Raw genomic sequence first — 27,222 nt, 5'->3', positions numbered from 1 at the left:
AGCAAATTTTTCCGGCACTCCGTCAAAATCCTAGGACCCGATCGCGCATTCGTAAGATTTCGGCCCTCTTCGTCCTCCCGCCGCAACAACGAACACCAACTCAACGTGACCAGATGATTTATTCCACCGCCTCTTCTAGCCTCCACTCTCACATACCTCCCCATTGAAACCCCAGGTTGACGTTTTTGATAATATCAATTCAATGAAATATTAATTAGTGGTGTGATAAAACGGTTAAGAAATAAAACAAGTGCCCTTTATTTTCTCTCCATGAGGTGTATAACGCTGTAGAGATACATTTGCCTATCAAACGTTTCACGTACGTTTGTCGCGCATTTCTCTTTGAATATGGGAGAGAGGATATGGAGGAGAGGTTTAAAAAAATTAATATCATGATATACTGAATGACAATCTTTACTCATTTTTAACTATTGAATAGAATTTGTCATGTAATAGAAAACGGTCAGGGATCAAGCTTTTATTGTGCCGTGGCGGAATTTTTACTATGCAGCACCGGAATTTTTCTGGCGCTGGACAATTGCAACCCACGTTACCAGACGGCACGGTAATTTTTGCCTGCATTTCTTCAGAAAAATTCTGAAATTTTTTTCTCCGTGCAGAATAACTGAAAATCCGTTTCAAGGTATTTATGGCGTGATCAGGGGGGTCGAAAAAAAGTCAAGGAATGGATGATTTTTTTTATCCACATTCAATTTTTTTGACAACACCTATGCAAAATCTCGATAACCGAGGAGAATAGGTGAAACACCGGAATTTTTCAAAAAAATGCATTTTAACACGGGTTCACGTATGAAAAAATCCTATAGGATTTCCTATAGAATTCACTATAGGGTTTCCTATAGAAAGTAATACACAACATTGATGCTCGAAACCAATCGGTCACAAGGATCGGGTCTTAATCTGATAGGAAATTCTACAGAGAATCCTATAGGAAATCCTATAGAAAATTCTGTGGGAAATCTGATAGGAAATCCTATCAGAAAAATCCTCTAGGAAATGTTCAAATTCTCCATAGGATTTCCTATAGGAAATCCTATAGAAAATAGAATATTTCGTCATTAGGCCGAAAAAAACTTTTCTGGCGAATATGAGGTTTGCAGCACGAACCGAAGGCGAGGGCTGCAATCATATTCGTCAGAAAAGTTTTTTTTGACCGTATGACGAACAATATTTTTTGTCATGACGGCCGTAGGCAGAGATTCACGGACGTTCCGCGTCCGTGAAACGCTGTCTTACGGCCGGAATGACAAAAAAAATATTTCTAACAAAAATGGTCGCAATAGATTGAAAATTTGTTATTGAAATATCGTTTTTTTTCGACAATTGGTTTTTTGCGAGAGAACAATAAATGCCCTTCCGTCTCACCTCCTATATGCCCACCCCGCCATAAATACTTTAATTCAAATGCAATTATACTAGGGTAAAAAGGTCAATTTCTGAACAGGGTTTCTGGACGATTTCAACTCGCATTGAATATTCCATAACTGAAATGAAAATTCTACTGATTATTTCACCTTTCTATTGATCAACATTTAATAAATAAAAAAATATGGCCCAGTCGTCCAGAAATTAGGGGTTTCGGCTGCATTCAACTATTTCTTAATTTAATTATCGTTTGTTTCATTATTTTCACTTCAAATAATTTTTTCTGCTAATTAAAACATTCTGGAAGGTATGGAAGCCATCATATCCCCACTCAGGTGATTCTTCCATTTTAGATCCTACCACGAAACTCGAATTTCCCTTAATCGTCCAGCAATTGGCCTGTTCACCCTAGATTGGAGTAAAAATTAGTGAAAACGACAACTTTTATGTCGGATTTTCAAGGAAAATTTCCTCCTAGTAACTGAAAATTTTACTTATTTCTGTTTTTCAGCTCGTTAGATTCTTATAGAATAGAGCTTTGAAATTGAGAAATTTTAACTGGAATTTTTTGTTCCCCAAGCATATTTATACGTTGATATAAGTATAAAGAATTCCAACTTTTTTGTTCTCTCGTCTTGATTTCTCGGAACACTTTTTCGGACATTTCTTGGATTCTTTTTTGGCTGGCAGTAATTGATTCAGTTGGGCTTGTATACGAGTCTCTCGATCCTCAAGTGAACTTATACAATTTTTCAAACGTATCTCCTGCTGCACAAGTTGACGAATTCTACCGAGACACGCGACATCCTCAGGATCAATTTCATGTAAATCAGGAAATGCCTTCGCTCGCCGTTCTTTTTCCAGCGTTTTAGCCTCAGAAGACTTGATCTTTTCATCCAATTCATTGTTCACCAGAAGTAACGACTCCAATTCCATCCCAGTCTCTTCTATTTTTATGTCAGTTTCTATTATTTTATCCTAGTGAACGAACAAATAAAGATAGCCAAGTTACGTATCTATTGCACTGATTTATTTTTCACAGGGGAAGGTCAGGTAAAACAGATCTTTTGAAATCGTCAATTTTTATCAAATAAATAATATCAATGAATTATGTCCCATTTTGCATTCTGGAAACATCGTTCACGTATCAATTACGAATCAAGTATATTTTGCACTCAATTGGAGGATACGTATTTCAATTCGAAGATGATTCTTTTGTATCAGGCCGGGTTACAATAAGCCCTCTCAAGTGTAATATAAGAGTCAGGGACTAACTGTCAAAATATAAGGGTCAAAAAGTGGAGGTTAAAAAATGAGGGCCAGAATATTAGAGTCAAAACATGGGGGTCAGAATGTAAAAGTAAAACAAGCAGGAGGCAGCGAGCATGTGGCAGTGAACATCTCACTCATTAATTTTTTTAAATATTTTCTTTGCCATCAATAAATTGATGGTAGGCTTCCGAATGGTTTTTAGCGTAATAAAATTTGATTTTGCTAAGAATTTGAAGAAAACCTATGCCACCATAAAATCCGTGCGTAAAACAAGCACTTTATGGGCACTAAACGGTTTCGAAAAGTGAACTTTTCAGGCAAGTATCACAAAAAATTTTTTTTAAATTGAAATCGTTTGAGTAGTTTTCGAGATATTTTCAAAATAAGGAGAAACCTTATGATACTTACCATTTTCCACAAACGAAAACATTAATCCCATTAATCCCGTGTTTGAACAAATATAATACGCTCTATCCCTGTGACGAGCACCCATATGCTGTAGAGTGTCTACAGGAAAATATTAAACTTTTTGATGGAATCGTTTATTACAAAAAGTTGAATATCTCCGAAACCACTCGATGGATCGCGCCCACCCAAAAGCCGAACCTTCCATATTATGAGAGCTACGATCGTACCAAATTTCAGCTTGCTATCTTCGTTTTTGCTCACGGTATCGTGCATAGAAGAATAAAAAGAAAAACAAGCAGCTGACCGCTCTTATATTGCAGAAGGCATGTGACTGTTACTTTATGTGTTATTTGTATTTTAATTTTTTATTTCTACCAATTCCATTGGTAGTAAGCTTCCGAATGGATCAATAGCAATTCTCTTTTTCAATTTACAGGAGAAACTATTTTCTCACGTCCCATTCCTATCTCAATTTTTCTTCAAGTTATAGTGCGAACAAGGAATTTAGGAAACACCAAAAATGTAAAATCGCTTATACGAAGTTGATTAATTGAGATGAATCTCCAAAACTTTGTATAAACGGGTACATATATTTTGATTGACCTAGATAGATGACATCGAGACGAGTATTTTGAAAAACAAGTGGATATCTCGATTTTGTCACACGTTAACGCGTGTACAAGGATGTTGATGAAAAAACAGAACAAGTTGATATCTCGATTTTTGCGAGGGGTAGAGTGCGTACAAGTTTTTTATGAAAAACGGAAAAATCTAAATATCTCGAAAACTCTGTATAAACGGTTATACGTATTTTGATTGATTCGGATAAAAGACATTGAAACGAACATTTTGAAAAAAAAAATTGAAATCGATTGAATATTTTTTTATATATTACATAAAACACATTTAAACACAAAATTGAATATCTCAGAAACTAATCAACCGATTTAGCTCATATTCAATACCGACGTTACGATAATAAGAGATAACTTCATACCAATTTTCAAGTTGATATCTCGATTTTTGCGAGGGGTAGAGTGCGTACAAGTTTTTTATGAAAAACGGAAAAATCTAAATATCTCGAAAACTCTGTATAAACGGTTATACGTATTTTGATTGATTCGAATAAAAGACACTGAAACGAACATTTTGAAAAAAAAAATTGAAATCGATTGAATATTTTTTTATATATTACATAAAACACATTTAAACACAAAATTGAATATCTCAGAAACTAATCAACCGATTTAGCTCATATTCAATACCGACGTTACGATAATAAGAGATAACTTCATACCAATTTTCAAGTTGATATCTCGATTTTTGCGAGGGGTAGAGTGCGTACAAGCTTTTTTTTTTATGAAAAACGGAAAAATCGAAATATCTTGAAAACTTTGCATGAACGGGTACACATATTTTGATTGACTCGGATAGAGGACATGAAGACGAACATTTTGAAAAAAAAATATCGAAATTGGTCCAATAGTTTTTGAGATTTTCGCGAAAAACGATAAAAATACAAATTGGTCTCTCTAAAAAACAAATGGACTGATCGGGCTGAAATTTGGCACAGAGGTACTCCAATTCAATACCAAATATCTGACAAACTTTCAAATTTTTTGGAACTGTTTTAGCCCTCTATTCGTTTAATTTACGAAAAAATGACCACGAGATGACCGTGAGCACAGACACGCACGGTGTCCAAACTTCGTATTTTTACGTTTCAGACCATTCTACATCGTTTCCAAGCAAAATTAAAAAATGTGAAAATCCAATGATTTCAAAGCTTCCATTCGGAAGCAAAAAACAGAAAAACGGCGATATCTCGGTAATTTTGTACGGACGGGTATATATATATTTTGATTGATCTAGATAGTGGCCATCCAGACGAGTATTTTGAAAAAAAAACTCAAATCCGTCAAGGAGTTTGCGAGATATTTGACAAAACATATTTGCACAAAAGGTCGAATGTCTCAGGAACCTCTGGGCCGATTGCGCCCAGCTGAAATACCAACCTTTATTATTATAAGAGCTAGCACCATACCAAATTTCAACTCGCTAACCCAATTCCTCTCAAGTTATCGTGCGAACAAGATTTTCAGCGAAAAAACAGAAAAACGGCAATATCTCTGAAACTTTCTATGATCGGCATATAAGTTTTGATTGGCCTGAATAGAGGTCATCGAGCCGAATATTTTGAAAATAAAAATGAAAACGGTGCAGTAGTTTCCGAGATATTGATGAAAAACAAAATTTAAACAACTTGATATATCTCAGGAACTACTGCGCCGATTGGGCTGAATCAGCGCGCCAAAATAGAGTTCATTCATAGCTATCAGAAGCCAAAATTTCAGATTTCTATCCACCGATTTCACCGTATTTATGTTGAATTTTCGAAAAATTGTTCACCCAAAATCCAAGTTGTCACACACATACATACAGACATGACGTAAAAACACCATTCCTCCACGTTTCATGGCATTCTACACCATTTCCGATCAAAATTAGCGAATCGAAAAATCCGTCAAATACAAGGCTTCCATTCGGAAGCAAAAAGTGGATGTCAGGCAATGAGGGTCCAAATGTAAATCATATACTATGCCTGATCGCCGTTTTTAGTCCTTATATGACCCTCATTGCCTGACATCCACTTTTTACTTTTATATTCTGACCTCTTTCTTTAACCTTAGCATTCTGACCCTCAATTTTCGACTCTAATATTCCGACCATCATTGTTTAACCTCCATTTTTTTACCCTTATATTCTCACACTTAGGGTCTGCCCCTTATATTAGACTTGAGAGCGCTTGATACAATCCGGGCTAGTACGAAATAATCATCTTCGAATTGAAACACCCATCCCCTATTCGAGTATAAAAATACTTGAATCAAGTATATTTTATACTCGAATCAAGAATAACATACTTGAGACAAGTATATTTTTTTCCGTATTAGAACGACAAAAAATGAATTAATTTTAATGAGAAAAAATTCCTCGTTTCAAGAAAAAAACAAGTCGAGAATAAGCCCCCAGAGAACGATAACGAGAATGACCATGAAATGATGATGAAAATGACGATGTGTGACTGTTTAGAAAAAAAATTTTTTGGATGAATTGTTCTATACCATGTGGATGTGTTGAATCGGTCGATCCTGTAATATAAGAGCTACAATCTCACCAAATTTCAAAATCCTATCTAAATTTCTTCGGGATTTATCGTGCACAGAACAGTTTCCTCATAAAAATGAAGAATGCTGATTATTACTAGACTGTCCCTAGTTACATAGTAATATTCTGATTTGATTTGGTAGATGGTATCAAGGAATATTTTGAAGTCAAAAAAATTCAATTCAGTTGTGTAGTTGTCGAGATATTGAGGAAAAAAGATTTGTGAGAAATTGCTGTATCTCGAAAACTACCTTGACCGATTGAGCTGAAATTGCGTCCAAAAGTGCTCCAAAGTAATACCAATTATGTGACGAAATTTCCGATTTTTAGTTTAAACTTTCGCCCATTTTCTGTCAAAATTTATCAAAATTTTCTGAAAAATTCGCACACACGTCCGGACATACATACACATATTGCCATTTCATGACATTCTACGTCATTTCCAGGCAAAATTAGAAAATCATCAAAGTCAATTATTACAAAGCTTCCATTCGGAAACACAAATAAAAAGTCTTGAAACGGTAGTTTCTGTCATACATTTTTACAGAAACATTATTATAAAGTATTTGAAATTAGGCGTGTAAAAACAATAGTTTCTCATCAGAATTTTTATAGAATCTAGAAAACTGCTTTTGATTTTGAAAAATAGTATGAAATTAATCAAAAATTTTTGATAAATTCAAGTTCATTTTTAACGGAGAAATTTCTTAAAACACAAGGTATTTTATTATATCTTCTCTTTCCTTCAAAGTTGGAATTTTCTGAAAACTACAACAAAACGGAGTTGATTTTTTTTTTTTTTACGGAGTTGATTTTAGAAAAACATTTCAAAATTCAGTCCAAAAACTAATAAAAACAATAATTAAGCATTGGTTCTAGAAAACGTTCATCATAAAATTAATTATGCATATGAAAAAGAGTTCTTCAATCTATATATTTTTGAAATAAACTTTTAGAGATTTTTCTTTTCTTTATGCACTCTCCCAATCTCGCGTTATTGACGTTTGAAAAAGGTCCATTTACACGCCTTCACCCTGCTATTACATACGGAAGGCCTGTCCTACCTACATGCAACTGCTTCGTTTCTTCATCGAGACGTTTCAACTTGTCATTTGTCTCTTTGAGGAGTTTTTCAGTAGAATTCGGGTAAGGATATGGTGATAACTGATCAACAAGTTGCTGTATCTTTTCAAAAGAAATATTGTCCCTCTGTCCGCAGTTCCAAAATTTATGGGCCACCAAAATAGGCATTGCCTTCTCCAAATTCATAATCTTTTCTGTTAAATAATGACGACGACTCGCCAATTCACCATGACGCTTTTCCATCTCACTGACTGTCTCCTCCAGGTCCATCCGCAGACCATGACTCTTGCTGTCAGAGTCCATCACACAACAGTTTTGAGGTTTGGATTTATAACAAAATGCCATTTTTGAATGATTTATAGCGTAATTCTTGAAGTCTTCAAATTACAAGTAAACTTGAATTTCTTTTAGTGTTTATTCAATCCAATGCTCAATGTTATATTTATGCACAGACGACAGATAGAGTGTGAACAAATAACGATGCTGTGATTTTCTGCACGACATTTTTCACAACTTTTTCTTCAGTCGACAATTGTTTTGAGGGTTTTTAGCATTTAAGAAACGTTTACTGTTGATTTAAATTGGATGATCAAATATTCATACTGGAATTTATTGTGAATTTAGAAACGATTATGTATTCATGACAAATGACTATCTCTACGAAGTGACATATTTAAAATTGATGAGGAAATGTGGATACGTTGGAAATGCTTCATTATTCTCTCCTTTTCAATTCAAATATTTACACCTCTTAAAGCTTTTGTTGATGATAATGAATTTGTGAAAGTGTCTCGGAAACAGAACAATTAGTTAGTTTCTCTGGTATGCATTTGATATTATCCTCATGGTTGAGAGTCAGATCGAAGTTGAATAAGTGTAGGATCTATTGTAAAATGAAACTGCACGAAGAGAAAACAATCGGAAAGTCTGGCGATCGCAAGACTTTTCCCGATGATTCCGACGAAGGGTGCCCCTCGCGTGAAAAATCGTAAGAAATTCGATTTCACATCTATATCGATAAAGAATTTTCAAAAGGATCCGATTATACACACTGTTCAGAAAATGTTTCGCGTTTAATCGGAAAAATCCCAAGAATTTTCGGAACTCTCCTCAATCAATACAATCGTCTTTAGCATAAGTATAAAATTTCTAGATGAAAGTTTTTCTTCGCAGGGCAAGATATTTGCTCTTGAAAAGTTTCAAGCTATAAGTTTCTTGATTAAAGTGAAGACGCACTGGAAATTTCAGCGAAAAAAAATTGAATTGTTTTCTCCTGCAATTATTATTTTTTATTTATGAAACTTCTTCATTATTTTCAGTAGTTTCATGGATAAAAATTAATAATTGTAGGAGAAAACATAATTCTAACAGTTCATATAGATACAATGGTTCCGTTTCACCTTAAATCATGAATCTGTTAAGGATCTTTTTTCATCGTATGACCTAATTATTCGGGTGAAGTCGTGATTCATTGAAAATAGCCGTGATATATTATTTTTACTCGTCTTACGGGCAGTTACTCATCGTCCTTCGTAGACTCAAGTTGTCTCTCATCACTTGTCGAAGACTTATCGATACTTGCCGTGTCAAAGTTTCATCGGCATTCATCGGGGCTCCTCGAGAGCAATTACTTCGTCACCGGTCGGACGCTTCTAGCGTGTGAAAATTATCATTGTTAACTTATCGCGGTAAAATGCTTGTTTAATTATCGAGTTAGTCAACTCATTAGAGAAATTCATCTTTATTTCATTCAAGAGTCAAGTCATCAAAAATCACCATTTTCTTTTCATTTATTGGATAATTATCTGTGGATAATTATCTGTGCAAATTTACCGGAAATTCAACTCGTATTTTCAGACAGGCATCTAAGACATTTATCGTGACGATGTTCCTCGAAATTTCAGTGGTGATTAAATTCAATGAAAATTTCTAAAAAGTGTACTGGAAATTTCAAACTAAATTTTTTAACGATGTTCAAACAAGGTAAAAAAATGCTGCCAATTTTTTAAAAATTTTTTAAGTACATTCTTTGATATTATTCGATGCTCTGTGTGAAATTTCAGATTGCTGAGGTTGATGGTTCGAATGGAATAAATTATTTAAAAAAATGGAATTTAACCCATGTTCTTATGGGAAATGTGGAAAAATGCATAGACTAAATGTAAAAATGCAGCCAGTATCACGGAACTTCGTCCATGTGTGACATATTAATGAATACGTCTTCTGCAAACAAAAAAACATTGGTTGGATTCGTTTTTCAGCCAAAATTGACAAAAAACCACTAAAAATGCGAATTTCTGCGCGCGCAGCTGTAAGTTGCGACAACGTAGCACTTGCCGACAGGGACTTGAAACGAAATTCTGGAACGCAACTAAATAGCGGTTGCGTTTCGTTCCCAGGAACGCTAAGAGAAACGAAACCGAACTTGGAACGAAAATCGAGTAGCGTTACCGCCAGGAACGAAATTCAGGAACGAAAGTGGAGTAACGTTACCACCTAGAATGAAATTAAGGAAAGAAAGTTGTCATATAAATAAGATGTCATAAATAGTATCATCTTCAGTTTGATGGGGTTTATACGAGAAAACGTTTTTTTTTTCAATCATTAATTGCTCAAAAAGATAATTTCTTAAAAATCTGAAATTTTCACCAAAAGTTGGCAATAAAATGAACGGAATTTTGGCGCCAATTAGAGTTTGTCTTTCGCCGCAGTTCGGCAGTTATTAATTTTTTCATTGAGGCAAATATTGAAATTGTGCAATTCTTTTGAAATGAAAAATTCATTATCGATAGCAACTAATGAAAGAATTTCATAGGAACCCTGCCACATTTACTAAACATTTTATAGAATTTCTATAGACAATTCTATCCGTTTTTAGCTAAATCCATTCACAAAATTTCATAGCTCTCCTTTGATTTTTTTCTCCTCAGATTTTCATTTTTTCATACAAAATGCTTTTCAATTCTATTGGGATATTTTCTGTAAAAATGCAGCCAGTATCACGGAACTTCGTCCATGTGTGACATATTAATGAATACGTCTTCTGCAAACAAAAAAACATTGGTTGGATTCGTTTTTCAGCAAAAATTGACAAAAAACCACTAAAAATGCGAATTTCTGCGCGCGCAGCTGTAAGCTGCGACAACGTAGCACTTGCCGACAGGGACTTGAAACGAAATTCTGGAACGCAACTAAATAGCGGTTATTGCGTTTCGTTCCCAGGAACGCTAAGAGAAACGAAACCGAACTTGGAACGAAAATCGAGTAGCGTTACCGCCAGGAACGAAATTCAGGAACGAAAGTGGAGTAACGTTACCACCTAGAACGAAATTAAGGAAAGAAAGTTGAGTAACGTTACCGCCAGGAACGGAAACTAGGAACGAAAATTGAGTAACGTTACCGCCAGGAACGAAATGCTGGAACGAAAGTCGAGTAATATTACCACTTGAAACCCAAGTGCCTAACAAAAGGGAAAAAATCGCTGCTCGGGCCAGAATAGTGACATGAAAATTTTAAAATTGAGTTCATTCGTAACTTATGGTTTTATTTTGAACGGCAAAATGAATGCTGCGGATCGGGAATTTTTCCGTAAGAATCGAATTGATATGAAAAAAACGTGAATATCAAATTTCCCATGATTTTGTTACAGATAAAGAAAGTTCATTGGGGTTGATTTTGGGGTTAATTTATTTCATTACGAGAGAAATTACTGTAATGGTTAGGTGGGTGAGGTGTTGCTCCGGTGGACATCCAAGCTAAACAGCGTTGAGCTGGGTTAGTACTTGGATGGGTGCCCGCTTGGGAATACCTCGCTCGCACAAAAATTGCGGGCAGTAGGTACGGTGTTAGTGGCCTAGTGTCTCCATCTAGTCAGTGTGACAGATGGATATATTAGGGCACTGCACAATCGGCCGGCTGTGCGACTGGGGTTTTACATGGTTTCCCGTGCAGTTCTAGCTCGAATGGGGCACAGCTAAGAGTAAGACGGCCATGATACCACAGATAACAATGAGAGGAAAAATTCTTTGGAAAAATGAGAAATAAGAAGTAATGTGGAAAAAATAAGAAAATTTATGCCCAGTATTTTTTTTTACTTTTATTAACGTCGCCTTGTTTATAGCCCACAAATTTTCATGGTGAATATCTCAATGAAATCAATTAATCCCAAAACCAAACCCAATGAACTTTCTGTACGTGTAACAAAATCATGGAAAATTTCATATTCACGGTTTTTTTCATATCAATTCGATTCTTTCGGAAAAGTTTCCGATCCACAACATTCATTTGGCCCGAGCAGCGATTTTATTTCGCTTTTGTTACGCGCTTGTGTTTCAAGCGGTAACATTACTCGACTTTTGTTCCGGGATTTCGTTCCAGACAGTAACATTACAGGACTTTCGTTCTTGAATTTCATTCCTAGCGATAACGTTACTCAACTTTCGTTGCTGAACTTCGTTCCTGGCGGTAACGTTACTCAACATTCGTTCTTTAATTGCGTTCCAGGCGGTAACGTTACTCCACTTTCGTTCCTTAATTTCGTTCCTGGCGGTAACGCTACTCAATTTTCGTTCCTGAATTTGGTTCCTAGCGGTAACGTTACTCAACTTTCGTTCCTGGCAGTAACGTTACAATTTAGTTTCGTTTCTTATCTGAGGAACGAAACCGAAACAGAAAGGCTTTCCAGGTCCGTACTTGCCGGTCGAGTGGGGTAAACGTGGTAAATGCAAAGATGAATAAATGATCGCTCTGGACTTCATGATATCCAAAGATAATTTCCCCGATAATAGATATCAATAAAATTCCTGAAATTTTCGCTCTTGAACACGCTTCCCCTTGAGAGAAACCATTGTTTCTGCGGTGATCTCTGTTTGAGGTTAAACCGAATACAGAGACAACACTTGGTGCTGTCACGCATGTGGGAATCATTCATGAGTCCTCACTTCACAGAGAAATCCTGGGATTCATTTACTATTATTTTGCCTGTCGATAGTAAATAATAACGATATGGGTGATGAATTTTTTGGATAAATGTATATCGATGGAAAAAAAATTACATGTGTTCATGCGTGGGATTACGTACAGCCCTCCATAGAATGTGGCAGGCCGACCAACTCTGAAGCAAAACTACTGGCGTCGGGCCGACGTTGCCACTTTTTTTACACAAATTGATTATTTTTCATTTATTATTAAAATTGCATATAAAAATTTTTTGGTGCATGTAGGAAAATAATTAAATAGTTATAAAAAATATTATTTGACTACAGAAGAATCTAAATATGGTCGTATTATTTAATTGAAAGGAATCGAATTTTCGTGTTCAGGGATTGGTTTTCTGCAGGAACACAATAGATTCCCCTACCCACGTACGAAATGCCAGTGTTGGAGAAACGGGCCAAGCCTGGCACAAGCCTGGGCTTGCCAAGTCTGGGCACCCAGGCTTGGACCGAGGTTCGGCCATCCCTGGGGACCAGGGCTTGAGTCTCGGGAGAAGGGCGGGTAACCGAGCCTTGGTTGACAGATCTGGCCCAGCCTTGGCCGGACATTGGTATGCCGGAGCTCGATAACCAAGCCTTAGCCAGCGGTGGCCCGGAGCTTGGTCATTGGGCTCCAGCCGTTGGTGTAACTGTAAGGATTAAATCGCAAGGGTGAGATGATGAGAATGGAATCATAGGGGTGGAATCATAAGGGTAAAATCTGAAGAGTAAAATTGTAAGGGTCAAATCGCAATAATGGAAAGGGGCGAAAAAATCATAAGACTGACATTCTGAGGGTTGAATGGTAAGGGTGGAAACTTGAGGGTAAAATATTAAGGGTGTAATCGTAAAAAAATGGTGACATTGTAGGTGTTGAAGTCACATGTTACTCGCTAATTATTACGAAAAGAAGAAGAATCGTCATTCAACAGTAATCCTAATTGTTACAATTATTATTGTAATTAATAATAATTATTATTATTATTCATTATTGAATTAATTTACCGATTAAACTGTAGTTGAATCACTTAATATTTCTATCAACTGAATAATAAAACATTCAAGTCGAAAAAAACCGAGATGGAATTAATATGGAAGATTTGAAGTAGAGGTTTTACGAATTGCGCGGTAGACTAGTGGTTAGGGCGTCGGATTAGTAGTCGTGAGGTCGTGGGTTCGAGCCCACGTTAGGGGGTAATATTTTAAGTTAACAAAATCGGTTTTTCAGCGATGATTGCGTTAGGGTTTGGTAGGTAGGGCACAATGAATACTAAAAATCATCCTAAAAAATGTTAATTATTTTGTTTTTGATATTATTGATAATTGCCATGAACAGTTTGGCAGCCAGTGCGGCACCAGTCGCATACCGGTATTGACTTTTTTTCCTCGTTGAACCTATTACGAATGCTGAGGAGTAATATTAAATTACTTGTATTTCAATCACCCATATTATCATATTCATGTAATTAAGTAATGTTTAATTGAGCCTGGCCAACAACTGGCAATCAACGCTGGGCCGAGATGGGCGCCCAGACCTGGCCCGATGTTATCATTCCAGGTTTCAACCAAGTCCGGCGCGGTCCCGGTTGAGGAACGGGTCCCGAAGTTCGGCAGGCCGGCCACCGGGCTTGGGCCAAGCTCGGCCCATTCGTTTTTTCGTACGTGGGCTCCGCCTCGACGCCTACATTCCGTCATCGTTTGAACATCGTTAACAGTGCAGCGTATACAAAAACTGTTGCTGATGGATTGACAACCAATTTTTACCACACTGGCACCAGATTTTTTCCGGTACTGTGGACATTGAGTCCACTTCAATATTCGGGACGTTAATTTAGTATGTCTCGATTTATAGAGCAAAATCCTCATATATTTTTTTCTTGCATCCTTGCAAAAGTGTGCACTCATTGTTCTCTATAATTTTCCATCGGTTCCTGATTTTACCATACCAATGTAGGAAGGGGAGATTGGGAGTGGGAGGAATATATACAAACTATGCACCAAGCCTACACCAGTATGAAGATTTTTACTCTGTGAGAATCAACGTAAAGCAGTGCAATGGTAATATTCTCGATCATCCTTGCCTGTTTGTTGGTGATACTTACACACAAAATAGTAAAAAAAATTGTTGAACATTATTCATTACGGCAGAGAATCAACAAAATACCGGGTCCATCGAGCTTCCCAATTATCGGTTTTGTATGGGAGGTCAATAACATCAAACAAGAAGGTAGATAGACTAATTAATGCATAATTGAAACCAATGATTTTCGGAGCTGGAGTAACATGATAACGCAATTTGTTGTTCTTCTGTGATATGGAAATTAGATCGGATGGAATGGTTTTACAAACTAGCAGATCGATACAAAAATGGAATTTTCAGGGTATGGTTTGGTATTGATCCAATGATTCTAATCAATTCACCAGAATGTGCTGAGGTAATTATACTATCTTCATACAATAATATATATAATGACTCATGATAATGTATAATTATTTATACGCAGCTATGGAGATACATACGGAAAACATTATACGCACTTTATGCAATCTTAGGCGAATTTACGCATAGATAATACGACTTTCTGCAACGGTCAAAGTCAATCGCTTATACATAGACCACGCGTTATTTGTGCATAAACCATGCATAGTTATGCAGACTATCGGTTGAACTAGGCGTGAAATATACAATTATCGTGCATATTATATGCACATCAATGCGTATTTCCTGCATAGACCCGTATGAATCCAGCACTTTCTTTGTATACTTTGAATTGTGGTGCGGACATGTTTCTGCTAATCTCTGCTGTGATATTTTGTCATTGATTGCATTCATACTATTCGCGCCAAATATGATTGCTATCAGTGCCACCACATAAGCTGAAATTAGCCAAAGTTAAGATTTTTCGTGAGTAGCCCACGAGAAACAGGGTGATGCCACAAGACATTTCATGAGACATCACGAAACAATACTTTGGAGGAAGTATCTTAGTCTTTTAGTGAACACGGAAATTTTTCATGATAACATAGGGCCAGGCCTGGGCGCCGATCTCGGCCCAGCGTTGGTTGCCAGTCGTTGGCCAGGCTCAATTAAACATTACTTAATTACATGAATATGATATCAGTGATTAAAAAACAAGTAATTTAATGTGACTCCTGAGCATTCGTCACAGGTTCAAGGAGGAAAAAAAATCAATATCGGCATGCGATTGGCGCCGCGCTGGCTGCCAAACTATTCATGACAATTATCAATAATAACAAAAACAAAACAGTCAACTTTGATTAGGATGATTTTTAGCATTAATTGTGCCCTACCTACGAAATCCTAAAGCAAAGAAAAACCGATTTTGTTAACTTAAAATATTACCCTAACGTACGCTCGAACCCACGACTTCACGACTACTAATCCGACGCCCTAACCACTACCCTACCGTGCAATTTGTAAAATTTCTACTTCTAATCGCCCATATTAATTCCACCTCGGTTTTTTTCGACTTGAACGTTTTATTACTCAGCTAATAGAGATATTAAGTAATTGAACTATAGTTTAATTGGTAAATTAATTCAATAATGAACGGCAATGATAATAACTATTGATTATAATAATAATTATAACAATGATGATTAATTTTGAATAGCGATTCTCCTTTTTTTCATGATAATTAGCGAATAACACGTGACTTTAATACCTACAATGCCACCATTTTATTTTTATGATTACACCCTTAAAAGTTTACTCTTCAGATTTTACCCTTATGATTTCACCCCTATGATTCCATTCTCATGATCTCACCCTTACGACTTAACCCTTACAATTACACCAACGGCTAGAGCCCGATGACCAAGCTCCGGGCCACCGCTGGCTGGAGCTTGGTTATCGAGCTCCGACATGCTAATGTTCGGCCAAGGCTGGGCCAGATCTGTCAACCAAGGCTCGATTATCCACCCTCCCTCGAGACTCAAGCCCTGATCCTCAGAAATGGCCGAACCTTGGTCCAAGCATGGGCGCCCAGACGGCCGGTTTTTCCAACACTGGATTTCCTACGTGAGTTACTACGCTTTTCACTTTAGGGGGTTAGCTCTCTATCACTCGCCCTCGGCCGCTAGCCTTCATTCATCGCACGGTTAGCGCAGTGCCGCTGGGTTCAACCGAGCGCGCTGTTGCCACCATGGCGCTTACGGCTATGCGCGCATTTCAAGTGTGGCGGTGAATGTAGCAACACTGCCGCTCGAGGGGTCGACAGGGACTGATGCGCACTGGGCGACGCGGCGCCGCTCTTCCGTCCGTTCGACGTTTCTTTTCTTTTTGTAGCTAAACAACTTTTTCGAGAAAAAAATGGACAACACCAACGCTTAATAAAACAATTGAACTAGAAACTCATGTTTTCAGAATTTTTGAGCATTGAGAAGCACGCTAAAATTTTTTTTTTTTATGAAAATGGGCGACACCGCGCTTATTGAGCGAGTGATCGAGGGTTAAGTGATTCCACTACAGTTTAATCGGTAAATTAATTCAATAATGAATGATCAATGACAATTATAACAATGATGATTAATTTTTAATGACGATTCTTCTTTTCCTCATACTAATTAACGAATAATCTTGATCTTTTATCTTGACCATCACATCCTTAAAATTTTACCCTAAAAATTCCACCCTTATCATTAAACCCTCACAGTGTCACCCGTATGATTTTCTCACCCCTTTCCATTATTACGATTAACCCTTGCAATTTTACTCTTCAGACTTCCCCCTTATGATTTCACCCTCATGATTCCATTCTCATGATTTTACTCTTATGGCTTAACCCTCACAATTAGACCAACGACTGGAACCCAATTCTGGGCCACTGCTGGTTGGGGATAAGTTATCCAGCACTAACATGCCAATGTTCAGTTCAAGGCTGGGTCAGATCTGTCACCCAAAGCTCGATTACCCACTTCCCCCCGAAAGTCAAGCCCTGGTCCCCAGGGATGGTCGAACTTCGGAGCAAGTGGGCGCCAAGGCTTGGCAACCTTAGTAGAAATTTCATTGCGCAGAAACGTCGCGGCGTAATCTGGCGCGCGACATTGCCTTTTTGCGGCGATGTATCTCAGAAAGGTACCCGAGTGGAAATTCTGTTCAGGTCTCGATCAGAAACTAATCAAGTCCGATCCAAAATTCTGATCAGGCATGTTACGCCTCTGCCTTATGTTTTTCCACTAGGGTACGCAACAGGGTCGCTGAGACAGGGCTGCGCGGGGTTTATGGGAGATGGACCCATCTGTGTCCGCCCTAACCTCAAATCCCGTCAATTAAGAATTCACAATCAGATTATGCGTATTAATTCAAGTGAATTATTGAACGATTATCGATTTGTTAGTGAGTAATAGTCTCTCGCAACTCATTGATGATTATGATTATCGATAAAATGAAAAAATGGGAGCGCACCACGTCAGTGTCGCATAGGGTTCCAGCAGCAACCTAGCCGCGGAGTACGGCAGCGCACTCCGTGCGTGAATGTCGCTGCAACAGCCAATGTCGCAGAGCCTTCCACAATTTCTAGTAGGGAAGCTCAGGCTTGTGCCGCGCACTTGGCCCGTTTGTCCAATACTGACATTTCCTACCTGCGAGGGGGGGGNCATATAGCCATTGGGGTGTAAGTACCAAAAACCCCCTTTTTGGAAGCCGAAAGAGCGTATATCCCTTTTCAATACACTGTTAAAAAATTACTCTTGAAATTTCACGTACAAAATCTTGAAATTCTTAACAATCACTCATTTAGGCTAAATTTTCATGTATTTTATTATTGAAAAATTTGTTCAATTCTGGAATATTCAATAGAATTACAATTTTTAGATGATGATGAAAATTATTAAATAATTTGAAAATTCAAGTAACATTTTTCTTCAGTCTACAGTGTTGAAAATTTTCGTCTGAATTTTCCGTGTCAAATTCCGGAAATTTTTATCTTGTTAAAGTTCCACTGGAATTTCAGAAAATCTTGTTATTGAAAAATCAAATATTCCATTGATTTTCTGTTCAAATGATCTGAAAATCAATGAAATACTTAATTTTCCAGTTCAATTATTCTGTGAATAATTCAGAAAAATCAGGAGCATTCAGGGAAGAATTGAAAATTCATGAAATTTTGTTTCTGAATATTCATGTTCCACTGAAAATTCAATCACGTTGTGAAATTTCCATCTCACTCCCACTGAAAACTCATGAATTTCGGTGAATTCTACTTAAATTTGAAATTTCATAACCATTTTTTCTCTCAATCTGATTCTATGTCACTCTCATGAGATTTACTATAATATCTTCCATGGAATTTCAAAAAATTTCTAACAGTGCACTGAAAATTTAGTTCGATGTGATGACATTCTAGATGACATTGAAATATCAGTGATAATCTATTAAACATGAAAAACCCAATTATCCTGAATTTCCAACCTGAATGGGAGATTCAACCACGAACAACTTGATCTTAAATTGAATTCAAATTCACAACATTGAGAATTTAAGGGCAACTATTGATTAATTTTCAAAAAAAATTTAACAGTGTAATGTTTCGACTTTTCGTTCAATTTCTAAACAAAAATTAGTTAACAAACAAAATTCAAATAAAGGGGCATAATCATCTATTTTCACCGACAAAGGGGCGTAACTCCACGCTTATGTTTCTTTGCCATTATCAGTTGTACACTTTGGGGAACCCAATTCATAACGAAAATTCCATTGCGTAAATTCCGTGGTGCGTCCATTGCGGCATCATCTTTACACAATTATTCACCAGCGGACTTGACAGATACTTTATGCATATTTTACGCACTAGTAATCCAACTATGGCGCATAACCCTACTCCAGGGAGTTTAGCCAAAAGGAGAGAGTAGAACTAATCCATCTGTATAAAGTTCGCGCTTTATTTTCAATATTAACATTGTAAATATTTACAGATCCTTCTTCGGAGCACAAAACATATTGAGAAATCGATAGCATACGATTTCCTCAGGCCATGGTTGGGAGAAGGATTATTGAATTCATCAGGTACATAAAAACCAATAGTAAAGTTTTTGTTATTTATGGCTGTAAGACTGTTGAATAATCAAGATTCAATATTTAACGAGACATGAAAATTTAGCTTAAAACGGTGGGCTTTGCCATTTAAAATTTTTATCGCCGGAATCTTGAAATCGCTTAAAATTGTTATTCCTCGAACTTTTACATATTTTAGGAGAAAAATGGTTCCACGATCGAAAGTTAATATCTCCAGCCTTTCATTTCGGTATTCTTGAACATTTCTCAGACGTCATCGTAGAAAAAGCCGCCATATTCAATGGACGGTTGAGGGAGCAAGTGCAATTAAATGGTGATAAACCATTCGACATATTCCCTATGACTGGAAAATGTGCGCTAGACATCATCTGCGGTAACTGGAAGATTAGTTTTGCATGCCATCTTCGTGTTATCAATATTTTATGAATAAAGTATATATTGAATAAAGTATTTAAAGTAGAAATAAAGAATATGATTTTAGAAACTGCAATGGGAGTGGACGTCGATGCCCAGAATAGCGTTGAAAGTGAATACAGCTGGGCTGTTGAGTGGTATGATTGCAACTATGAAATGTAAAATATTTACTTATTGTTAATGGCCAGGAAAAGAAAGACACGTGTTTTTTCAGTCTATCAAAGCAGGCAATGCTTCGTAGAGAGCGCCCATGGCTGCAGCTGGACTGGTTTTACTACCGTACAGAGAATGGAAAACAATTCGAGGCTGCCGTGAAAATAGCGAATGGCATATCCGTTCAAGTTAATATTTTCTTGGAATTTCATCATGCATTTGCAGCATTGATAACCAATAACCAGTAACAAACCTCAGTGTAACAAATTTTACTTATGACAACAAATGAAAAAGTGAGCTGATACACGAAGAGAAAAATTCAATCAAAATTATCAGAAAAAAAACGTAAAAATTACGTTTCGAAACGTAATTCACAAGCGAAGTAAAATTCAATAAAAAATGTACGAATCGCCACGTAAATTCTACGATTTGTTCCGTAAAAATTAACCACCCGTCTGATGACCCACCGCTGTGGGGACAACAAGTCGTTTCGTAATTTTTCCCCAATGATTGAGAAATTTTACGGAACGAAACGCAGAAATAACTCACCAGCTTCATAAAAATTGTTGAACGTTCAAGAATTTTTTATTTTGGAGGCATAATAAGTCGGCAAGTTTCTGGAAGATTTTACTTCTTCAGGAAAAATTACATGACAATTTCGTACTTTGTTCGGTGATGAACCTGAGAATTCACTGAACGTTTCAGATTTCGTCCGAATTGTTCCGTAATTTTTACTGAATATTTCTCTCCGTGTAAGAAAAGGAATTTGTGATTGATATTTGTTGGATCAACATATCGATTACTTGGAGATGACAAAACTCTATTGCTCGAACAGGTCGAGCACTATTGGAATCTCATGGGTACCCGAGGAAAGTTGAAAGGGATCTATAATTGTCATTATATGATTTCCTCTTCATTCAGGCTCAGATAAATTGAGAAGTTAGTCGGTGTAAGAGTTGAAAAGTTCCCGAGAACATTTGGTGTGTTAATATTTTTAGTTACTTTTCATTTTTTACCGAGAGTAATCGCCAGTATCGGACGAGGGAGACAAGAGGTGTGACCTCAAGGACCAAACGGGAGTTGCGAACTGAGTAATGACAAGGGTCCACCCAAAAAAAATCGTCATGAATCAAGTCGAAAAATCGGTCTAAATCAAGTCAGACTGAATCATGCCGGGAATTGACTTATTTCATGTCGAATCGACGACATGAATCAAGTCTGATTCGGCGAGATCCAAACCGGCACATCAGTCTGACTCAAGTCGATTTCTCAACTGGATTCAAATCGATTCTTCGACTTGATTCTGATTGATTTTTTGACTTGATTCAAGTCGATTTTTTGCGAGAATAAAGAGGTACATAATAGTATCACAAACCCTAGGGGGCCGGCGCACGGCGGTGGTGGGCTGGCTTAGCTTTTGGAAGCTAAGCAGCGCTGAGCGTGGTCACTAGAAGGATGGGTGGCCGCGAGGGTACATCTCTGGAAGGTTTCGAATTTTTCGAAAACTGGAAGAAGCATTAGGAACTAATATGCGGCTGGAAAAGTTAAAATTCGTAAGAAACCGAAAAGTATACGGTAATGGAAAAGTAATAGTTGATCTATCACAACAAACCCCCAAATCCATAATGCTCCACGATGATTTGTTGTTACAAGTAAAATTTTGCACATCACTTGTAAAAACTTTTGCTAACGTCTTGGTAACAAAGAAAATGTATTCCTATACTGAGAAAAAAATTTTCTAATATCTGAAACATATTTTCTTGAGACAAGTATATTTTCTTCAATTGCTTAATTCTCTCAGACATCTCAACTCACATGACCCGAGAAAGGCCTCATGCTTTAAAATATTCTTGCACTCAAGTATGATTTTGTCGCAAATGAACTTACTTAAATCGCGTAGAAGATTCGTCAATCTTCTAGTCTTTATTGTTTTCATGATTTTTTCGTTATGCACTTTCAATATTGCAATATGTAAAATATTCATGACGTAACGCGGAAAGATAGTGATGAATGAAAATTTATTCGAGTTCCGTGAAGTGCACACATTCTGAGATTTAAGCCTTTGAAAATAATTTACTTCTCTCAAGAAAATATGCTTCAGATATTAGAAATTTTTTTTCTCAGTGTAGTAAGTAGAGAGATACTGTAGTCAGCTATATTCGTTCATAGGTGATCGTGCAAAAAAAAGCTGAGAGGCAGCGAAAGTTGAAAAACCATGATAACGCTAAAGATGCAGATGACGAAACAGGTAAAATTTTTTTATATGAGAAGTAAAGGTCAAGTAGTGATTATTGGAGAATTAAATCCAATAATCACTACTTGATTCAATGTTGTAATCTTTGAAAACGTCCAGGAAATATTGATTATTCCTAGTGATATATAAATGGCTTCAATGACTTCGTAGGATGAATTGTTGCAGTGATTTTATAACAAATTACTGAAACCATAGCTTGTCAAGTTGTAAATTAGAGTACTAGCTTATAAATTCCTGTTTCGACGAATGTGAAGTTTACAGGCCGAGCTGACGGCGAGCACTATATAGTACGTTACGTAACTAGTGCGGAAAGCAGGCGGATACCGCCTGCTGTCCGCACGTGTTGCGTATACTATTTTATATAATAAGTGCGTGATGAAGTGCGGGGGTTGTGGGGAGGGCGAGTGGGGGGTGTGGGGGGCGAAGCCCCCCACGAGAAAAGGTGGCCCAGGGGGCGAAGCCCCCGGTGGGGGAGGGGGTTGGGGGGGGCGAAGCCCCCCCCCCACTGAAGAAAAAAGATCACATTTATTTAAAAAAGTAATCATAAAAAAGTGTGATTGAAAAATTTCATTTTCGTTACTGAATTCTCAATGACTTATCACTAATTTCTAGAAATCAATCACCAAATTTCAGTGAAGCTTCGGTGAATTCTGTGACATGTCGCTGAAAAGCAAAAATAATTTTTCTCTGTTTCCTTGACATTATTTTGATCATTAGAATTCAATAAAGCCCTTAAGTTATAGTATTTGATCGAAGAAGGAGTTTTTGGCGATCCTGCTGCTGCTTCATTGGAGAATATTTCATTTCCATTTTCTTCAAATATCACATCACCAATCAACTCCTCCTTATCAGTAAATAAATCCTCCTCACTGCCTAACTCTTCATCACTATCAGGAATTATACGATTTGGGCTCATTTTATCTGCTTCGAAAATCACCTTTTCATTTTTCAGTCATTCCATGTATTCACTATTCGGAGGTTAGATTTCCTTCCTTGTTATTCTCTTGAATAGGTGATGCGCATGCGCGTCATGCGTTATTTCGGGTTTTAGTTGAGTGTGGGTAGGCGCTCGAAACCCGCTACTTTCCAGTTGACTATAGTCAACTGAAACCCATGCGGTTACACGCACGTATCATATAAATATTTTTTGACACTGCTGTTACGTTCACCTCGTACCAAAAAGTGCATTTTCGTTTACTCGTAAGCGAAATGTAAACGAAAAGTCTTCTACTCTCGTTTACTTGTAAACGAAAAAGGCACAGTTCGGTCACTCACTGAACGGAACATCACTGTCAAAAAATATTGTTCGACACATGTGAGACGGTAATTTTTAGCTCGTGTGATTGGTAGCCTTGGTATTCGTGTGATTGGCATCTTCACGCTCGTGGAAATTCCATCTTACTTATATCGAAATATATTATTTCAGACTGCTGCTACGTTCATCTCGCGCCGAAAAGTGCCTTTTCGTTTACTCGTAAGCGAAAAGTAAACGAAAAGTCTTCTGTTCTCATTTACTTGTAAACAAAAAAGACACAGTTCGGCCACTCACTAAACGTAGCATCACTGTCAAAAAATATTGTTTGACATATGTGAGACGAGAATTTTTAGCTCGTGTGATTGGCAGCCCTCAGCATCACCTCTGGACTCGTATCGAAATATACTATCATATCACTTCGTGCAGAAGTTGAGTTTAGAGCACGCTATGCTTCGCGATAAACTCGATTTATTATACGGGATGATATAAAAATAATTGACAAATTTCTGACATTTTCGTATTTTTTCATAGTAAGAAGAGAGAGAAAGGGGGAAAATAATCGTGTCAATTAAGATAATGAATGACTCTAATCACAATGAATAACTCGGATGCTCTTACGATTTCGTTATACGCCTTCAAAAATTACAATCTCAACAAAGTTTTTAGTTAAACTCAGGGATAGCCAAATTCATAATATTTAATTACCGTTAAATATTGTAGCCATCAATTAGTCAACATCACTCTTAAATTTTTTTAATACTTAAGTATAAAAATGAATTATACTTAAGTATAATTTGAATCGTCAATTCAAATATTTAAATTTTCAACAATTTTATCAATCAATAATTGAGGTAGGAAGATTGACGATTATTTGTGTAATCAAAAATCCCCTTTTAAAAAATTTGAATTATTCACTTAGTGGTAAATTTACAGTTCCAAATTAACAAATTTTAATTCATCATTATTCGAAAATAGCCGATTTTTAATATTATATTCTTTGAAAAATTTGATCAGCATATTTTAAGCTTTTATTAATGTAAGGCGCAAATTCTTGTAATATTACAGAAATTTAATATTGATGGCGATCCCTGGTTAAACTAACCCTGCATACGGCAATATATCTCTCATTCATTATACAGGGAAACCAACGAGACGGGCATTCTTGGATATACTACTCGAGGCCACTGAAAACAACGCAAAACCCATGACAATTCAAGAAATGCAAGAACAAGTCAACACTTTTATGTTTGCAGTACGTCATGAAAAACATATGTTCACAATTGTACTTACTCCAGTTAATGAAGAAGTTATGGTGAAACTTACAGGGTCATGACACAACTGGTGCCCTACTGAGTTGGTCTCTATTCTCCATTGGGAATAATGAGAAAGTGCAGGACCGTATTCATCAAGAGCTGGATGAAGTTTTTGGAGACTCGAATGAACCAATAACCACAAAACAACTTCCTCAGTTGAAGTATTTGGACAGAGTTATAAAAGAAGTTTTGCGATTGTTTCCAAGCGCCCCACTAATTAGCCGAAGAATATCTGAGGATTTACAAATGGGTATATTTAAAGTTTTCAATTTCACATGTAGAACAATTTTTTTCAGCAAAAGTACAATGGAAAAAAAAACGCCATAATTGTTTTGATGCGTAATCGTGAGGCATATGATGTCGATTTCATAAAAAGTAGTGTTCCCTACACCAATTTCGATTGCAAGATCTCCTTACACGAAACAATTGTGAGCCAAAATGTATTTTTTATCGATCCATGTACGAGAAAATTTTATAGAAAAAGCTAGTGCATTCGTTCGAAAATTCTATTGCATTTCTATAGAATCTCTATTAATTTTTCACTGATTCTATTGGCAAAATCTATAGTTTTTCATCTGCGCGATTTTTTCAACAGTAATGTACAGAACAATATATTTTATAGAAAAATAGATTGCATCCCATTATATTTCATTATAGCTATATGCTTCAAACTGTAGAAAGCCAAGTACCGAGGAAAAACAGATAGAATTTTATTTTTCTACACATTTTATTCTATTGGGATGTTTCCTATAGAAAATTCTAGGCCTCAATTTTCTATGGTTTTCGTTTGATTTTTTGACGTGGATACGTCTATGTTTTCATTATGGGAGCATTCAGTGAAAAAGTCCTTATGGTTCCTTATCGACAGTGGCGCCATCTATCGGAATTCTAGAACATTCTAGATTTTTCTACAAAAGTTTAGATTTCTCTAGAAAATTCGAAAAAATTCTCCAGTTTTTTTAGAAATATATTACAATTTTGAGGGATTCTTAGCGCTGATCCGCAATATACCGACACTTGGTTATTATTGCGCGAAATGGATAAAATTTGTGGATCCGTGTTAAAATTCGCAAGTGTTTGTATGTGACGTTTTCGTTGTAAATGAAATATGTTAAATGGTTGTTTAGAGATTTTGGTTGTATATAACAATTTAATCGTATCGTGATTATAAAAAACGTCTTATCATGACGAGATGGTGCGAAATCCCTACTTGTTCTCATATACCTATATAAATATATACAATGAAAAACTATGATGTTCAGTAAAGGAAAGGAAAGACTATAGACGTATTCACGTAAAACTACGGCTGTATTAATGATACAGCCATCCGCCGATTTTTTTACAATGAGAGGAGAAAATTAATAGATTGCAAAAAACTATGAAAATTTATATCGAGGAATTATATCTATAGAATGAGTTACATAGAAATATCAAATTCTACAGATTTTTTTCCTAAATTTTTCGGGAATTCGGGTAAAACTATTAGGAATCGACATTCCGCCATCGATTACAGTGAGTTGTCACATCAATTTTTGTCAAGTCTTTTCCGTGTATATTCTTTTTATGTTGAGTCGAATGGTAATTAATTGTATTTGACGCTCATTCAAACAGGTCCATACACTATCCCGCCAGGTTCTACAGTGGCATTACAAATCTACCAAGTTCATCGGGATCCAAAACACTGGCCAAATCCAAAGCAGTTCGATCCTGATCGCTTTTTACCGGAAAATTCAAATGGTCGACATCCTTACAGTTTCATACCGTTTAGTGGTGGCCTACGGAATTGTGTTGGTCAAAAATTTGCCATAATGGAGGCCAAAATTGTGCTGACCGAAGTACTACGAAAATGGAGAATTAAAAGTCAGAAAAGTTTTGAAGATATTGAAGCATATACTGCGCTTATATTGAGACCACATAGCGGAATTTTAATGAATTTTTATCCTCGAAACCACCCGTAACTCTGGCTCTTCGAAGAATTTATAGAACGAGGTTTGAAGTAGTTCTGTCTCCGACCAACAGTGTTCGAATTTTTCAAGAGAAATTAATTAGATTAGCATTTTTGTAATATTTTCGTTTCATTAATAAATATTGGAACTTGGTTAAAAACAGATGATGACTTTTTATTAGAGGTTGACACATTTTCTTAATGTTCTACTTTTAATTTTAAAAAACTGATTTCAATTTCTAGTTACAACCAACGTATCAAATTATTGATTTGTTGTTATAAGGCCCAATGCCTATTGGGTTAACCCGTTGTTTCGCGTAAGTTTCGAATCGTCTCGGTGTGAGAGGAGTGGGGGGTCCGTCCGAGTATTTGTGCACCGTAAGAGCAGCACGCTAGCGCACGCACATCACTGCAAAACGGCGAAAAATGGGGTATCGTGAGATGAAGCAAAGGGTTAAACTCGGAAAAACAAATAATGAAGCTACGGGGTACCTTTGTTAAGAATTGTTAATCATCTTTGAAATCGGCCTGTTTATATCACTTCAAAGTCTATATATTTCAC

General features: G+C 36.6%; 2 protein-coding genes across 7 annotated transcripts; one reads left to right on the top strand and one right to left on the bottom strand.

Moving 5' to 3' along the window:
- Nucleotides 1-1,754: 1,754 nt before the first annotated feature.
- On the bottom strand, nucleotides 1,755-8,938 carry LOC107039251. Its single transcript, XM_015258775.1, has 3 exons — nucleotides 8,828-8,938; nucleotides 7,303-7,606; nucleotides 1,755-2,364 (listed from the first exon to the last, which is right to left on the bottom strand). Exons 1-3 carry the CDS (start codon nucleotides 8,923-8,925, stop codon nucleotides 1,972-1,974), a joined length of 795 nt encoding a protein of 264 aa, XP_015114261.1. The 5' UTR covers nucleotides 8,926-8,938; the 3' UTR covers nucleotides 1,755-1,971.
- Nucleotides 8,939-9,195: 257 nt separating this feature from the next.
- LOC107039191 (cytochrome P450 4C1) lies at nucleotides 9,196-26,808 on the top strand. Of its 6 annotated transcripts, XM_015258692.2 has the most exons (11): nucleotides 13,968-14,124; nucleotides 14,245-14,517; nucleotides 14,616-14,725; nucleotides 19,227-19,317; nucleotides 19,505-19,699; nucleotides 19,808-19,877; nucleotides 19,955-20,081; nucleotides 22,063-22,141; nucleotides 24,542-24,654; nucleotides 24,728-24,965; nucleotides 26,327-26,808. In XM_015258692.2, the coding sequence occupies exons 2-11, from the start codon at nucleotides 14,346-14,348 to the stop codon at nucleotides 26,671-26,673; spliced, it is 1,542 nt and encodes a 513-aa protein (XP_015114178.1). In that variant the 5' UTR covers nucleotides 13,968-14,124; nucleotides 14,245-14,345; the 3' UTR covers nucleotides 26,674-26,808. The 6 variants fall into 6 exon arrangements, with proteins under 6 accessions (XP_015114218.1, XP_015114186.1, XP_015114203.1 ...); XM_015258700.2 differs by lacking the exons at nucleotides 13,968-14,124; nucleotides 14,245-14,517; nucleotides 14,616-14,725 and adding exons at nucleotides 9,253-9,300; nucleotides 9,381-9,514; XM_015258732.1 differs by lacking the exons at nucleotides 13,968-14,124; nucleotides 14,245-14,517; nucleotides 14,616-14,725 and adding an exon at nucleotides 9,196-9,223.
- Nucleotides 26,809-27,222: the final 414 nt, after the last annotated feature.

The sequence above is a fragment of the Diachasma alloeum genome, unplaced genomic scaffold (assembly GCF_001412515.2).
Source record: "Diachasma alloeum isolate Michigan unplaced genomic scaffold, Dall2.0 Dall_scaffold_00178, whole genome shotgun sequence".
NCBI classification, from domain to species: Eukaryota; Metazoa; Arthropoda; class Insecta; order Hymenoptera; family Braconidae; genus Diachasma; species Diachasma alloeum.
This window is presented reverse-complemented; position numbering and strand designations above follow the sequence as displayed.

Excerpts from the sequence above, each read along its gene's own strand:
- LOC107039251 (XM_015258775.1), bottom strand. The coding sequence starts at position 8,925 with ATGAATGCCGATGAAACTTTGACACGGCAAGTATCGATAAGTCTTCGA. Across the intron at positions 7,607-8,827 it reads AGGACGATGAGTAACTGCCC|CAAGAGTCATGGTCTGCGGA; the intron begins GTAAGACGAGTA and ends GGACTCTGACAG. Across the intron at positions 2,365-7,302 it reads AAGAAACGAAGCAGTTGCAT|GATAAAATAATAGAAACTGA; the intron begins GTAGGTAGGACA and ends TTCGTTCACTAG.
- LOC107039191 (XM_015258692.2), top strand. The coding sequence starts at position 14,346 with ATGGTAATATTCTCGATCATCCTTGCCTGTTTGTTGGTGATACTTACA. Across the intron at positions 14,726-19,226 it reads ATTCACCAGAATGTGCTGAG|ATCCTTCTTCGGAGCACAAA; the intron begins GTAATTATACTA and ends AAATATTTACAG. Across the intron at positions 19,318-19,504 it reads AGGATTATTGAATTCATCAG|GAGAAAAATGGTTCCACGAT; the intron begins GTACATAAAAAC and ends TACATATTTTAG.